This window comes from Myotis davidii, unplaced genomic scaffold (assembly GCF_000327345.1).
Source record: "Myotis davidii unplaced genomic scaffold, ASM32734v1 scaffold143, whole genome shotgun sequence".
Classification (NCBI taxonomy): domain Eukaryota; kingdom Metazoa; phylum Chordata; class Mammalia; order Chiroptera; family Vespertilionidae; genus Myotis; species Myotis davidii.
Window position 1 is genome coordinate 5,253,056 of NW_006294876.1, and position 16,706 is coordinate 5,269,761.

The 16,706-nt window shown below is 39.6% G+C and overlaps 1 protein-coding gene across 2 annotated transcripts in view; it reads left to right on the forward strand.

The window, feature by feature from the left end:
* CTNND2 (catenin delta 2) overlaps positions 1 to 16,706 on the forward strand; it is a 339,572-nt gene that overhangs the window by 107,084 nt on the left and 215,782 nt on the right. For both annotated transcript variants that reach the window (XM_006769453.2, XM_006769452.2), the window contains one exon: positions 1,961 to 2,093. In XM_006769453.2, the coding sequence (XP_006769516.1) occupies positions 1,961 to 2,093 (133 nt within the window). The remainder of the gene's footprint in view (positions 1 to 1,960; positions 2,094 to 16,706) is intronic.

Here is a 16,706-nt window from a genome sequence, read left to right on the forward strand (position 1 = left end):
TGTCTGTGTTCAGGAGAGCCTTTCTTTTTACCTGTGATGCAGGAACTTGGGTCCTTCCTTTGATTCTTTGGGGTATCCATCTATTCTGAATTTGGGGTGTGTGTGTGTGTATACATTCACACAAGCATATTTTCATGGATGTAAGCAGGGAGTCCCTAAGACTGTTCCCCTAGAGATCTTGCTCCAAAGGTGTTCTTGATGTATGCCATGTAAGCATAATAGAACCATTACCACCTGGTTAATAAAACAGGCTGAAATGAATTTTTTACTAATCACTTCCCAATGGCACAAGCCTGCCTGAATTTATCCTAGCCATCTAGTGTCTTTACATGGCACTTCACATTTTCATTTACAGGTATTCTGTAGATTTTTTAAAAAGTGTACAAGAATGTAATTTTAGGAGGCTGCTATTAAAAGAAGAGGGACTGTGCTATCTCGATGTTGCAGAAGTGGTTTAGAGTCATGCAACAAAAGGAAATTAAATTAAAAAGAAAAATAAGCTTCCTGTGTTTTAATCCATAATTGTTCTCCACTGTGATCACATCGCCAAGAAAACGTCAATAGTTTGTCCATTATCAGCAATCATTTAATTATGTTTTGTAGCAGAAGCATTACTGTACTATATGTGTCCTTTTGAAAATGTGTGTGCGCCTAACATTTCAGGGAAACTTATTAAATGCTCACTGCATATTAAATTGAATGTTTTATCTTTCCAATAAGAATAAACTAAGCCAGTTCAAAAGGACTCCTGTTCCATAGTGTCTTCAGTAGCTGTAAGGGAAACACCAACGGGTTCCAAGATATGCTTGACAACCTCTCCCAGTTGTGATAAAGGAAAGATAAAGAGAACAGGTTAGAATCTACGAGGAAACTTTTAACCTCTGTCTGCTCCTTTCTCTCTCTCATTTTTCATGATACTTATTCTCAGATGGCAGCCCTGACCTGGCATCAGCAGGATGTACGCTTTTGAGCCGTTTATCCAGAAGTAGAGTGGTTGTTGCAAAGCCTTCTCGTTTCTCTTCCTCCCCATCCTTCAGATAAATAGGACACTTTTGTGGCTCCTGGGGTCAAGTTTTTATCTGTGGTCTCAGAGGTTGCTTTTTTATTTCTCTGTTTAAAAAAAAAAAAATGGCTTCCTGTTAGATGAATAGAATCCAAATAGTTGGCCCTCTTAGCTTGATATTATAATTGGTGGAACTGACTGACTTTAGAAAAATATTTGTTTAATGGTGCAATCAACCTTATGGTTTAGAATGGATTTAAATATCTTAGGGCATTTTTCTTAGAATTATATAAACAATCAGCTTCGTGGAGTATCTAAGATATAAAGAGAAGAATACAGAAAAAGAATGTACAATGCATTAAATGTGTTAACGTCGTATGACTAATCTCAGCTCTTTAAATAAATAATTTCCTTCTTGTTGATACACATGTATCCTCAGAGAATCATTTTAAAGAAGAGGCATTAGCAATAATGATAACCATAAAAATAATGATGACATTAACTGCTGTTATGACACTGTGGATTGTACCCATTCAGTTACATTTCTTCTTGTCTGATAATTTAGCTAAACGCTGTACTGGAATCAGACTGTTGAAATACTATATTAGAAAATACATGTGACCTTGTAAATTATCCTGTTAAGCCCAAATTCAAAAGGTATATAATAACAAAATCAGATGCTATTTTAAGTCATTTTTTCCACAGTCTTCATACACATATAACTTTAGTTGACACATGTATGATAGTGTATGTAGACACACACATGTAAGATAGTATATGTGTAAAACGGTTTATATATATACAAACCATTTATTTAAGGAAGTCTTCTTAAGTGGGTTCATGTGTAAGAAAACCAGGACAGTTGTTTGTGAAATATTCCTGTAACTGTGAAGGTAACTGAGTGTGGACAGTGTGGCAGGATTCCTCGCTCATGTTCTCCTGCTTCCTTCTGTTCAGAGAATTTGGATGGAGAGACCCGGAGCTGCCTGAAGTGATTCAGATGTTGCAGCACCAGTTTCCTTCGGTCCAGTCCAATGCTGCAGCCTATTTACAGCATCTCTGCTTTGGAGACAATAAAATTAAAGCTGAGGTAAGCGCTACTGGTTTCTCCAATGACCAGTGCCAGGAGCATCATCAGTGAGGCTTTTAGAATAACATTACAATGGGAAAGAAATAAGAAAAGTGAAGCTTGAAAACTTTGACCCATTTAAAAGACTGAAACATAGCACTTTTCATTTAATTAATTGGCCTGCCTACCATTCGCACTTCTGTTTTAATATCTGAATACTGGGAAGTAGAGGAGCAAGGATACATGTGTTAGTGTTAAGAAAGGTAAGATTGTCAACCGCTGTATTTTGGGTGTGATTTGCCTTTCTCTTCCCAATTCCATCTCTGGAGTTGTTTCTGCCTTTAAATCCTACAAAAATAAAAAGCATGTTCGCTCCTCAATTTTCAACAAGATCACGACACTCAGTCTATGTTATCATCTGTCCTCCCTGGAAAACTCATTAATAGGATGGGAACTTTAGGCAATAAACCAGCTTTGTGTTATAACCAAGAATTTTGAGCCATTCACAAAAGTACCAGCAGATATAATACACATATGTGTTCCATTAAGGAGACTAATGTCTGTGGCCATCATATAAACAATTGTCAGCATGCTTTGTAATTCAGAAATACGTTAAAGTGTATAAATTATGGTGTGTGATATTTCAGGAAAATCATGGTGGTCAGCAGAGCTAACTCTGATTTTTTAGATGAGGGGCAAGTATTTGCATATAAGCAGCTGAATAATCATTTAAAATAAAGATTTTGTAAATTATGAATGTAATTTCTTGCATCTATAGCATGTAAGCAATTTTTAGGGTGAGTCTAAATTAGTTTAAGAGAGGAAAGAAATTTGAAGACAGAATTGCAATTTATTATAGGTTTTGCTTGCTTGCATTGGATATATATAGCCTAGCAGCTTTTCATTTTTTTCTGACTCTTCCGCTGGGACTCAAAGAACTTGATCCATGCTCAGTCTTATCAGGACAGTCAATTGTGGAATAAATACAGAGCAATGGTTATCAACCAGGTGTGTTATCGCCCAAGGGACATTTGACAACATCAAGAGCCATTTTTTTATTGTCACCATTGGAGAGGGTTGTGGTGGTGCCATTAGCATCTCAGCCAGGGATGCTTCAAGGCATTCACAATACACAGGACAGCACCCACCACAGAGAATTATTCAGATCCCATGGCCAGCAGTACCAAAGTTGAGATAAAGAAAAGTAGTGTCCATCTAAGATAACTTAAAAATGCCAAAACACGCCACCTATTGAACTGTCCTACAAATAAATTAAGCTTATGTGTGCCAAATGGAAGTCATCTTAATCTTTCTCTGTTTTTAATTTTTAAAAAATGGCCATTCAAAATGAAGGACAGATTTCTGCTTAAGGGACCACATACCATCATTTTTTGAAGATTACAACTTTGAGGGTTTCTCTAAGGGTCATGAAAGTATTTCATTCCATTGTTGATATAAAGCTAGTTCAGGAGTATGTGTTACCCCCCACCCCCAAAGCACGATGCCCTCCATCTTGAAATTTGGTCTCACGTCAAGACCAATGAGAGGACACACATACCACGAGGTGAGTTATTCACATAATGAGGCTTCATGGGGTGAGCAGTGTGGCTCCCAAGCAGGACCCATTAGGCTTCTGAGAGGAAGAAAGGAGGCTGGCTCAGGATTTCCTGGTAGTTATAGGGGGTGGAGGGTGAGCAGGGTGAGGTTCCCACATGTGGACAGGGACTTGCTGAGTTTGAAGTCTCTTCTGATGCTTTGTGTTATAACCAAGAATTTTGGAGAAAATACCGAGCTCTCTTATCAGCTTGCTCAGATATGGACAGAGGGGCAGAGGGAGAGTGAGGCTGAAAAGCTGTCAGAAGCAAAACATCAAAAATTGGAGTCCGACTCTATTACAAGGAGTCATGCTGTCAGGAAATACAGACATCGTGGCCTGGGCAGTTCACAGTCACTGATCTGGCTGTCTCGGCTGTATGATCCATGGACTGGCCTTGAAGCCTCTCAGTGGCAGTGAAGCCTGGCAGCTGGCTGTAGACATGGGTGGCCACAGCAGAAGCACCCCAAGGCCCTAGGGTGGACAAGAGGCGGTGCAATGAAGCAGTGACCAACACACACATCAGTGTCAACAGATGCATCTTCCGATGGCACTTCCCTGCTCACCAGCTGTGTCTCCTGAAACAAGCAGCCTCAAATCCAAGTTCACTGGACCAGTAGGAAAACCTAGGGACAGGGCTTTGGTATGCTGATTTATGGAAGTGAATTCTCAGCTTTGTTTTTATATGATCGGACATAATTTTGAACAAAACTGAATTTCTAGGCTTCGTTATGTGAACAATGTATAAAGTTCTGTAATAAGGAATGAGACAGATATGATTTATGACCTTGCAAGCGCCCCCTACCCCCTTTTTTAATCTTTAAAAGAGAGCTGCTGCTACCGCCATTGTAGAGTCTTTGTAGGGACTAAGTAACTTAATGTATGCAAACTGACAAGCTCCAAACACTGCCAGGACCTCATGATAATGTTTCCCTGGCACCTGGGAGCCTAGGATGAGAATAAAGAAAAGGGTGATATAGGCTGATACCAAGTTGACAAAGTGAGATGGAAGTTAGTAAAATCCAAAGGAACAGGAAATGTGTAAAGGACCTAAATAAAATACAAAATAAGTCATCTGGAGTTTCCCTTTCTCCTTCAGTCACACAAGGAGTGCACATGTGTTTTCCTTATGCACATGCATAGAGATGTGTCATTTTCCATAGACCTATTCTGTTCTCTCATCCTAACTCGGGGCCCGAATCATTAGGAATAGTCCTCTGTTTGTGACAGATGACTGCCAGTCATGTTTTCATACACAGGTATTGAATTTTGAAATTACCTGTTGTCCAAATACTAATCTTGCAGGCTCTAGCCTTTTACATTTACCCAGTCTTCTAGTTTTTCTATTGCATTTTATTCCATTGATTTAGCTCTCCAGTCTACATTTCATTATTGGTATTGACTTTGCTCACACAATGGATAAGCCATTGAGCAAAAAGCAGGATTAAATCTCCTAAATGTGGAGGGTCATAAATCATGTCTTTCTCATTCCTTATTACAGTACTTCGAACAGTTTTCACATAATGAAGCCTAGACATTCAGGTTTGTTCAAAATGATGCCAGATCTAATGAGAACAGAGCTGAGAACTCACTTCCATAAATCAGCAGAACAAGTTTTCCTGCCGGTCTGGTGAACTTGGATTTGAGGCAGTCATCAGGGAGGTGGGACTGAGAGAGAGGACCCAGTGTGGTCAGTTCGGAACCACCTGTGACTAAGGTAGAGTCTGCAATCACTGGCTGCCCTGACTCAGTCAGGGCAGAACACTCAGTTATACATACTTTGAAGATCAGCGAGTGTCCAAAAATTGGGATAGGATGGCATAATGCAAACAGGAGATCCCAGCCAGACTAAGATCAGAAGAAAAGCAGTTGAAGAAAAATTGAAACAAGTTGGGAAGGAGGAAGCAGAAGGAGAGGGTCTGGGTCATTCCCACCAGTGCACCAAGTTTGTGCAGTGCATTTTTATGAGCTAATGAATAGCTGATGTGTCGATGGGTCTTCCTACTAATTTCAAAGGAAGAGCCACGATTGGATGGATGTCAATAATATTAGAACTATGTCTATCATATTCTATCTCCAGAATTGTTGGGGCTGTCACAATAAATTGAGCTGCAGATAATCTAGAGAGTTATTAACATGAAAACTTGCTCATATGTCTGTACTATAGGCATTTTTAAGAAGATGCCTAAACGTTGATAACTTCTTAGGATTTTTCCACAAGTCTTTCTTCATTCTATTTGGGAACTCTTCCTCAGTTATGAATTTTAAGGACACCCCATGGATTTGGGGACAATACGAGGTGCCTGTTATGGGTTGTAATGGTTTAAGTTTATTTATGCTCCTCCCTCTTGCATCTCCCCTCATTTCTTCTCATGCACACATTAGAGCAGGCACCCATAGTCACACCTGGACAGTCATACATAAATGGGAGCATATATGTCTGTGTGTACGCTACATGGTGACATTCAAGGTGATGTGTGACCTAGGGGTTAAAAAAAAGTATTTGCCCATTTTCAAATGACAAGAATGGATTATTTTTAATATTGAAAAATTTTAAATATTTTTGTTATTATAAATTTAAAAATTCAATTCAATTAAAGTTTTAAATTAATATGATAACAATTTTAAACTTAAAATTTTAAATAGTTTCAATATGTATATTTTAAACATAAGACCATCCACTTAAATAACATGCCCTTTTTAAAAACTTACGTGATGTGACCGTGGGAAGGACTGAGCTATATTTACTTCTGTGTGATGGAAATGACTGGTGACCACCACTGATGAAGATTTAATTTACTTTTTTTGACCTGACTTCCTCTATTTCCATGAGAAATTAGCTTCATCTATCAAATATGCAACCAAAATGTTCCAAGTGTTTGAAGGTCTTATAGAGTAAACTTACACTTTGAAGATGAGAACAATGTATGTAGGAAACCATGCTAATTTTATCTTCCTAACTCCTAACAAACCTCTTATTAATTGCCTTACCATCCTACTTCCAATAAAGCACTTTTTGTTTTCAAAGAAATGGAATTTTTAGTTCTAGAGGGAAAAAGAGTTTTGTGTTTAGTAGGGGAATCAAATATTAAGAATGTAGAGATCCTATCTTAAGGCATCTACAACAGACAGTGGATGGACAGGGCACTATCATATCAGGTGTTCAGCCCCTGGTAGGGCAGGTCCCCAGCCTGTGACAGTGCTTAGCACAGCTCCAAATCCAGCCTCGGGGAGTCAGAGCTTCCCGCTTCCTCTAGTGATTATGACACAAAATTTTAAATTAGAATTTTCCAGAATAATATAGCTAATCTATACTCAGAATTGACAGAAGAGGGCTCAGATTTTAGGGTATAGGTCCTTTGGAGTGTGTGTGTGTGTGTGTGTATGTGTGTGTGTGTGTGTGTTTGCACACACATTTCCATATACTTTCAATATATTTGTACCATTTACACATATTTTTCCTAGATTGGCATTATCTTTTTTGGTGACATTAACTAAAACATAGAAATTAACTTCTGTGTATAAAAATATGCATACCTTCCCCTCCCGTCCCCATCCCCCCCACTTTTTAGAATATTCCATAAGCGTAAAAAAATTCAGACTTGTTCCTGTCTACTACACTTAAAGTGCTTCATAATTTTTATTTTATTCTTGGTTCTTTCCACCTCATATAGTTCAAGAGAAGATGCTATCCATCTTTTCTGCTGATTACCTTTGAGCCATTTCTTCTCTTTCCTTCATCATAAATTGTTCAGTATTTTTGCAGAGGAGTCTGTGTCAGTTACTAGATGTCAGTAGAAAGTATACTGTCGAGCTTACAGCACTGGCTCTGGAGCGACGCTCTCTGCCTTTGAACTCTACTCCTTTCCAACTCTGTGATCTTGGGCAAGTTTCTATACCTCTCTGAGCCTCAATTTCCCAGACTGTGAAATGGCAGGGGAATCCACATATCTCCAGAGAGAACACACATAGACTTGCAAGCCAGTGTGAGAGGTTAAGAAATGTGGGTTATGGTCAATATATGTCACAAATGTAAATTAAGGAAATCTCTTCCTAATAGTTCAGTGTAAAATCAATCTCATAGTGTTGTAGACAGAATGTCTGTCCATATTCTGCTTTACTTGTACTGTTCATCATTCATGTTTTGAAATTTATTATCAGCTATACGAAACACTAGAAACATGCATTGTTGAAACAAGTAGAATCTAAGAATCTTTCATGCATGCAACATACAAGGGCAGTAAATATGTCCAAATGCTTAATTCACTGATATCATGGGAAGGTGGAATTAATGAATACATTCCTTCAACAATAGTCACTGAGCAGCCCAAAAGTTCCAGGCGCTGATGATACAGCTGAGAACAGACTAGACCCAGATGACTAGACAAGTTAAGACCTATATCTATCATATGTCAGATGGTGTTAGTGGCCCTGAAGGAAATCCAGCAGAGAAGTGGGGGTAGAGAGTGATGGGGGTGGGGACCTACTGCTATTCTACATTAGGTGGGTCAGGAGAGTCATCTCTGGGAAATGCTGTTTGAGCAGAACTGGAAGGCAGTGACAGAGAACCACAGACAGAGTTCTCTGAGGAGGAGTGTTCCCATGCACAGAGCAAACTAGCAAGCGGGAAGCAGGGGTGAGCTTGTCTGTGCTCCAGGAGTCTGTTAGTTTCCTGGGGCTGCTGTAACAAATACTACACTAGGTGTCTCGGAACAACAGACATTCACTCTCCCAAGATTCTGGGGGCCAGAAGTCCAAGACCAAGTTATCAGCAGGGCCAGGCTCCCCTTAGACTCTGGTTGAATGCTTCCTTGCCTCTTCCTAGCTTCTGGTGTGGCCCTCAGTCCTTGACACGTCCCTGCTGCAGTCTCCATGCTTTGTTTTGTTGGCACATTTCTGAATGAGATTGCCTATGTCATATTTTTTAAAAGACCTATACCTGAAGAACCAATCCCTCCTTCAGGGGTATAGCCCCAGTTTACTAGTATATGCAACCTAAAGTTCTTTCCTCCAGTCTCCAGAGATGGCAGAAAACCCCTGGCCTCTGGCCTCCTGCTACCACTATGCTTCTTAGTACTGCCCATTCACCACCATTAGACTTTGTTTCCAAGTTACAAATTTCTAAATTGTTGAACCAAAGAAGAGACATCTTGTTGATCTGTCATCCTTTTGCTTTTTCCCTTCCAGTCTTCATGTTTTCCTGCCCTGCCACACAGACTAGAGAGAAAATTTTATCAGGGCACTGATGGAAATAACACAGGCCCTGGCCCTTGTGGTTCAGTTGATTGAACATCATCTCACCCTCCAAAAAACTGCTGGTTTGATTCCCAATTGTGCCAGGTTATGGACTCAATTCCCAGTAGAGGTTGTGTAGGAGTTAGCCAATCGATGTTTCTCACATCAGTCTCTCTCTCCCTCTCTCTCTCCCTCTCTCTCTCTCCCTCTCTCTCTCTCCCCCTCTCTCTCTCTCTCCCCCCACCCCTCCCTTCCATTCTCTCTCTTAAAACGAGTGAGTTTTCTCTCTCTCTCTCTCTCTCTCTCTCCCTCTCTCTCCCTCCCTCCCTCCCTCTCTCCTTCTCTCCCTCTTCCTTCCTCTCTAAAACTAAAAGAATTAAGAGAAAAAGTAAATAACACAAAGAGCCTCCATATCATCTTCTGTTTATACACACATTAAAATGCATGCTTCCCCTATTTATGGTTTCTTTGCAGTTCTGTGCCTTCCTGTATTTCTGCAAGCACTTTCCTTAATCCACTCTAAGTAAATGATCTTGTACTCACACCTCTTGATCCTCTGACCATTTGTTTTTCTAACTTCTCCAATGTTATTCTTCTACTTCATTCTAGATTCAAAATTTCAGATCTCCTCAACCTGATGGCACTTGCAAATGTGTTAATGACCATGGTCTCTGCTCATATGTGCTCCATCCTGGAAGTGTTTCGCAGAGCTGGAGCCAGGTACCATAGAGGACTATAGCCTCCCTGACTTGAACTAGAGCCTCAATTGACCCATTTAAGTGTGTGTAGATTTCTAGCCCAGCCACACTTCTGTCATTCAAAAAACAGATTCTTTTTAGAAAAAAATATGTCTCTATTCCAAAACTATCTCATAGATGTTTTGACACATCTCTTCCCGATTAGGGCACTTCATCATTGAAAATGGTTTTTAAATGTTTCATGTAAAGCTGTAGGTGATCATTGTAGAATGACTATACTTGTCTGGTAGCTCCAGTGCACTGTTTAACCAAACCTCTAATATTAAAGTGAAAGAAAAAAATCTCTTTTGTTAGAAAAGCACTTCAAATTGCTCATCTACGTTTACAATCCATCTTAATGAGTTTGCCTCTTGAATACAAAGTAAAACATTGAGTAGACATTAGGTTTTATTTATATTAATTTTATGTATGAAACAATTTCTGCATTCCCTTTGGATCTATGCAGGCTATCTTCAATTTCCAAAGATTTTTTTGAAAGAATCTTACTATTAAAAGTGTGTTTTCCCTGAAGACAGTTGTATATAAAAAGACCAGCTTTCCTAAGACAGCTCACAAAAGCCTCACTGAACCAAAACATCCCTGAACTATAGCAGTGGTGAAACTATAGCAGATAATCCGAAAAACCTTGCACCTCAAATTCCTTAATCTAAGCATAGCAGCTAAATCTTTTCTGCTGTGTAAAGAAATATATTTACAGGTTTCAGGATTGGAATGTGGACATCCCCAATGGAGGGGAACTATTTGGCATACCACAGAAGTCCTTGTTCATTGGAAAAAAAAAAAACCACCACTTGAGTACCTTGGAATTTTTAAAAAATCAGAATTGATGTTTTCCCTCCCCTGTAAAATTTCAAGTATTTATGCTTAACATCACTGATTTGAAAAAGATGTTGATGGATGCTCAGAAATAGATGAGGCACAGTGAGCTTGGGAAAAGTTTTGATTCAACTCATGTAATGATAGAAGGAACAGATCAGCGTGGCCCAGGTAAGGAAGAGCAACCAGGTAACCCTCCTGTATGTGGGGAGGGCTGGTTATTCTTATAACCCTCCCAGCAGGAGAATTGAGTCCACACTGATGCTTGTTGGATTGACAAGAGGCTGGGAAATGGCAATTTCTGAGCTTAATCAATGTAACTTTACCTGGCCATTGTACTAAAGAATTAGAGATTATTTGGAGAGAGAATGGAATGGTAGCTGTTCAAAAGCAAAAGGTAATTTTTCATACCAACTGCCCAGACAGCATCTGAATCAATTGGCTCTCTCTGTGGCTTTGATGGTGTCCAGTCTTACTCAAGCTAAAAAAAAAGAGAAGCTCCGTGGACACTGGGATTTCAGTGCTGTTATTGGTAAGGAAAATTCCTTTTTTTAAATGTTTTTAAATTTTATTTTTATTGTTGAGAGTATTACAGATGTCCCCCATTTTTTATCCCAATTTCTGAGAAAAAGTCAATCACTATCTTAAACTAAGAGACCATACAATCTATTTAAACAGTTTTCACACAAAGATATGCTAATTCCCTTACCTGTGGCAAAAATTCCTTTGAAGAGACTAAAATTTACTGATGGTAAAAGGTACTCTGAAATACAACTTTGATGATTGATGATTATCGGGCTTGCAAACAAGCATGCTGACAGAACTTGGAAGTAGCATGACTCATAAGAAGGTGAGATTGGTTTGTAACTTCTGCAGATAAGGGGAGACCCAACATGGACGATTTGAAGAATCAGGGATATTTCTCTACTGATGAAAAATATTTCCCTAAAATGAATGTCTTTTCTCACTGAAGGTATCTGAAAAGAGAAACATGTAATACTGATTAGTGGTCCTTGTAGAACTCCTAGGGTCCTGAGAAATCATATCTCATATTTGGGAATATTAAATTCCATTTAAAAAACGAAAGGAAAGGAAAAGAAAAGGAAAGAAGAAAAGAAAAGAAAAGAAAAGAAAAGAAAAGAAAAGAAAAGAAAAGAAAAGAAAAGAAAAGTTATTTTTGAAGGTGGTTCCAAACAACAAAAAGTTTTTAAGGTCTTTGGTGTAAGATACTCTCAGGTGCCTAAGACCCGCAAGCTGTTTTACCATGACTAACACTGAGAGATTGGAGTTCATGGCAAAAGCCAGTAGGGGCAGCAGAAAGACAACCTTAATGCTGACTACCATACACTATTAGGTAGTTTTTGAAAGGCTTGCTACTGGTACTAGTAGAGACTGTTTGCATCCTTAAAGGAAATGTGAGACCTAAAATTCCTCTTAGACCCTTGAGATTGTCAGAAAACATTGATATAAGAAAGGAACTACCTAAAAACTCTGATCAAGTGCAGGGATTTGCTCAAACTCTCTCCGTTTGGTTAATCCAGAGGTGTCTACTAGATGCATGAACAGGGTGTCTCCGAATCTGGCTTACCCTGCCTTTTTTCCTCTGATGCTGCATCCTGTTCTATAGAGAAATCATAGCCCCAACCTATGATTCCTTATCAGAATGATGGCCAGGGAACACTGTTGGAAGACTCCCTTCCTCCCACCTAGTCTATATGAAGGTTAATGTTAACAGGACAAAAACCAATATGCCAGAGCGCACCTTCACATTGTATTCTTTTGAATGATCATTTGAGAAGATACTTATAATAGTGAGTCATTCATTACTTGTGTGCAACCTGGATGTCAAGAAGACTTTTTCTGTCTTTCTCACTGAAGGTATCTGAAAAGAGAATCATGTAACACTGACTGGTGGTCATTGTCCAATAGGCTAGCCATTGAATCAAGGAAATGGGTAATGAGTAACCCCCTGTCCTCGGCACTTCTTTATGGAGAGCAGATATTGAAATGAGAGTGCCTTGGTCCTACCGGACTTCAGTTTGATCAGGTATGGAGGTACATCTCAGCCAGCGGCAAGGAATAAGCTGGTGGTTAAAGCAGGAGGTGATGGACTGCGTGGCTAGGAGATTTGAATGCCACCCAGATAACCCAGGATAAAAATTCATTTTAAGGTATTCTGGTTAGCAGCCGTAATTCCATCAGCAACTTTAATCTCCTATGCCATATAACATACATATTTACAGGTTGGGGGATTAGGGACATTCTTGGGGTGGGGTGGCGGCATTAATCTGCCTATACCACCTGTTAGAGGAATGCAGATTCTCACTCAGCACTTAGGAACCCTGGGAAGCACACCTCTGACTGAAGGATGCCTAATGCCTCTTGCTCTGTGGGGCTGCAGATAGGATTCTGGAACTGTCCCACTAACAGACTGTTTTCCCCTTGACTCGGTTGGCTTTATCACATCAGGTTGCTCCATCTTGAGGACCACATGGTCTCAAACGTTGGTTCATTAATCATATGTTGGGCAAGTGCCAACTATGGTTATTGAAATCCCCTTTTGAAAATTTCAAAGCTAATCATGATTTCCTTAATTTGGTCATTCAGATTTGCAATTTCCTCACCCCTGTAAGCATAGATATCTATATTAACAAATATTGCACAATGTTTTGTATGTTTCAGAGTTTCCAAAGCTAACGTTTTCCCCCTTTCTGCTAGTCCTCCAGGCTCTAGATTTAATTTTTCTGCAATAAACACCCTAAAAAATGAATCAATAGATGATCATTTGTTTTGCAATTTAGATTTTTTTCATTTTAATGTCTTAAGCCCTGAAGGGTAACAGCAGAATATGAAGATTGTGAATTATGAATAATCTTCCTTATTGTTCTGACTTCTCTGTCCCTTTACCATTTAGCCCCACCTCACCTAATAGAAACTGGGTGTTCAACCATGAGTCGGGGCACTATACTAGTTCCCATGCTTTTATATATTTTTTGCATTAAGGAAAAACAAGATATCTGCATATCTATAATTAGCTAATATATTCAGCATTGGCTCCTGTAAACAAGATGCAGGTGTGTGTGCCGCAGAAGCATTTTTTTATGTAGTATTGGCTTTTCCTTGTGGGAAAAATCACTCTCCCTTCATGAAATGAAGACATGAACCTATAACAGTGGTTCTCAACCTGTGGGTCGCGACCCCTTTGGGGGTCAAATGACCCTTTCACAGGGGTTGCCTAAGACCGTCGGAAAACGCATATATAATTACATATTGTTTTGTGATTAATCACTATGCTTTAATTATGTTCAATTTGTAACAATGAAATTGGGGGTCACCACAACATGAGGAATTGTATTAAAGGGTCGCGGCATTAGGAAGGATGAGAACCACTGACCTATAAGAAAAACATTTTTATTATGTGCACAATGTTTGCTGGGCCAGTGTCAGTGTTTACCATTATATAATACTCTAAGCTTCTAAGATCTCTTCTTAGGCACCAGAATTCTTTGTTCTTAAGTACCAGTTTGCCTGGCATTAGACGTTTCTCCTGCAGGGTGGACTGTAAACATTGGTTTGATTTCAAAATTTCAAAGTTTCTAGTCAAAGCTGCATTGTCAGAAAATAATGTGGAGCACCTGCTGTGAGCTAGGGCCTCCCCGCGGTGCTGGGGATTCAGCATTGAAAAAAATGAGGCAAGATCCCCGTCCTCCCAGCACTTACCTCGCTCTGGATAGGCATGGGGCAGAAAACCAGTATGAATGTGACATATATCAGGGGGTAAATGGGAGCAAAGGCTGGATCTGGAGAAAGGGAGGTGGACTGAGAGTGGAGAGGAAGCGGGCGGGGCAGATGTGTTATTTTTTATGGTAAATCAGGTTGGGTGGACACCTGAGTGATGGAAAGGAAGCCACTCGGAGGAGGCCAGGGCAGCACCTTGGCTGCTCAAGATCTTCTTCCCAAAGCCCAGAGGAACTGGAGCCAAAGTGAATAAAAGAGAGAACGATGAGCAATGGAGACAGAGAAAAGACAAGGGCAGGTCACACAGGACCAAAGGCCAATGTTAATGACCTTCTGATGGTGATGGGGATCATTTGAGGATTTTGAACAGACACCACCCAATTTGATTATGTATGCTTTAAGAAACAAAAGCAAAAATTACTTTTTAAATAGTAAGTTTTTATTGACTTTTAGAGAGAAAGGAAGAAAGAGGGAGAGAGAAACACCAACATCGATTGGCTGCCTCCTGCACACCCCCTCCTGGAGATTGAGCCTGAAACCCAGGCATGTGCCCTGAATGGGAATCAAATCATGACCTCCTCATTCATGGGTCGACGCTCAACCATTGAGCCATAGCAGCCAGCAAAAAGGAATATTCTTATTACAGTGTATGCAGGATTTAAAAACAAAACAAAACTCTTCCCTGAATCCCTCCTTCATTATTAGTCCTCTGCATTGACCAGCCTACTAAAAACTGAGCGTGTAACTGTTGCCTTTCTTCTAAGCTGGGAAAAAAAACTTTACTCAATAACACAGCAACTTATTTGGAAATTCTTAAAGAATTAAAAATGCAAATCAGGACGGACATTTATGTATCAAGTATTTTTTAAAGGCATAATTAGAAAATCAATAAATAAGACAGAAAATAAGGAAACTTGATTTTTTTTTAGCCTGGATTTTATATGTTGAAGATATTTTAAAAGAGTTTATTAATAAACTGTGCTGGGAGCTAACATCTGACAGTGGAGTAAAATCGGAGCATTTGTGATTTATAACTGGGTCTCCAGTCCTCCAATCTGTTTCATTCCAGGACTGAGAAACTTTGAACAGAAGTTATTAATTTGAAGAAATGATCTTCTCAGTTTCTGTGACTATTTTAATTATTGGAAAGTAGACTACCTAAAGGATAGGTCCTTTGAACCCACAAGTGATGGGTTATAAGAAAAAAAAATCATACTACAAAATTTAAATTGGAGAAACAGAATGAATAATTGAAGGAACAGAATGAATCACATTTTGGAGGAAGGGGAGGGTGACATTTCTGAATTACTTTCTATTTTAAAAAATATTAACATTTATACATGTATTTATTATGTATTTTTATATTGTGACACTATATTATATATGTACATAACATTATAGACATGTGGTCTGACTAAAGTTGCTAGGACAGTTGCTATGCCATCAGAATCTCTGGGCTAACTATCATGGTGATGAAGTCTAGAATCAAGCCCCCTTTTCCACTGAGATGACACGTGACCTAGGTGCGCTGCATTGCACTTGATGGGATTTCTTAGAACATAGTTGTTATTATCTCAAAGGTCAAGGATGCACTCTGCAAGTTTGTATTTTTATTATACCATGTTCCAAATGTGTAAATGTTCTCCTTGGGTTGATGGACAAAACGAAGAGTGAATAGTCTCATAGAATAACTCATATTTCAAGATGCTGTGCTGCAGACAAAGCCCTGGTAACAGCTTGCTTTGTGCTCAAGATAAACATGCTAGAGAATAGGGTTGACATGTTCCAGTTAGTGGATTCTCAAAAGAGCTGGTCATGGGTTGAATCCACCGGACGCAGGTGCTCCGGGAGCCTGAGTGGAGGAGCTCCTGGCTTTCCCTTTGCTCAGTCTCTGGATGCCTTGCACCCTCAGCTGTGATTCTGGGGATAGTTAACCAGGAATCACAAGGTGGTCTTCTCCAGTCACCTTGCTGGGCCTCAGAGCACAGAGCTGTCAGAATAAGAAAATCAAAGTTAATTTAAACAAATGATTGAGAAATATGGGAAACCCATGCATATTGAACTATTCATAAATTCCCAGATGGCAGGCAAATGGCTGAGAATGTTTCATAGCTGAGGTGTACTTCTGCATGACCCATGTGCCTTCTTTGGTACTGTCTCACAAATTTATCCTCTTGCCACATTGCCATAACTTTTTCCCCTGTTAGTCCTCTGCTCAGAAAGCATGGGTCTCCATCCTAACACCACAAGTAGTTTCTTATGTGGTGTTCAGTGCCAGCCCCAATTTGGTCTTTGCCTGGCATCCTACAGCACCCCCTGCATCCTGCCTCTGCAGACCTCCAGGTGGGCAGATACCCTTCTCCATAGGCCTCACATTTTCTACTCCATAAATTGTCCAAGTCTGATAGTAATAATCATAATAACGCCTACCCCCACAATCTTCAAGTTTAAGGGCCAAGAAGATATGGCACCATCTAATGCAGATACCCACTC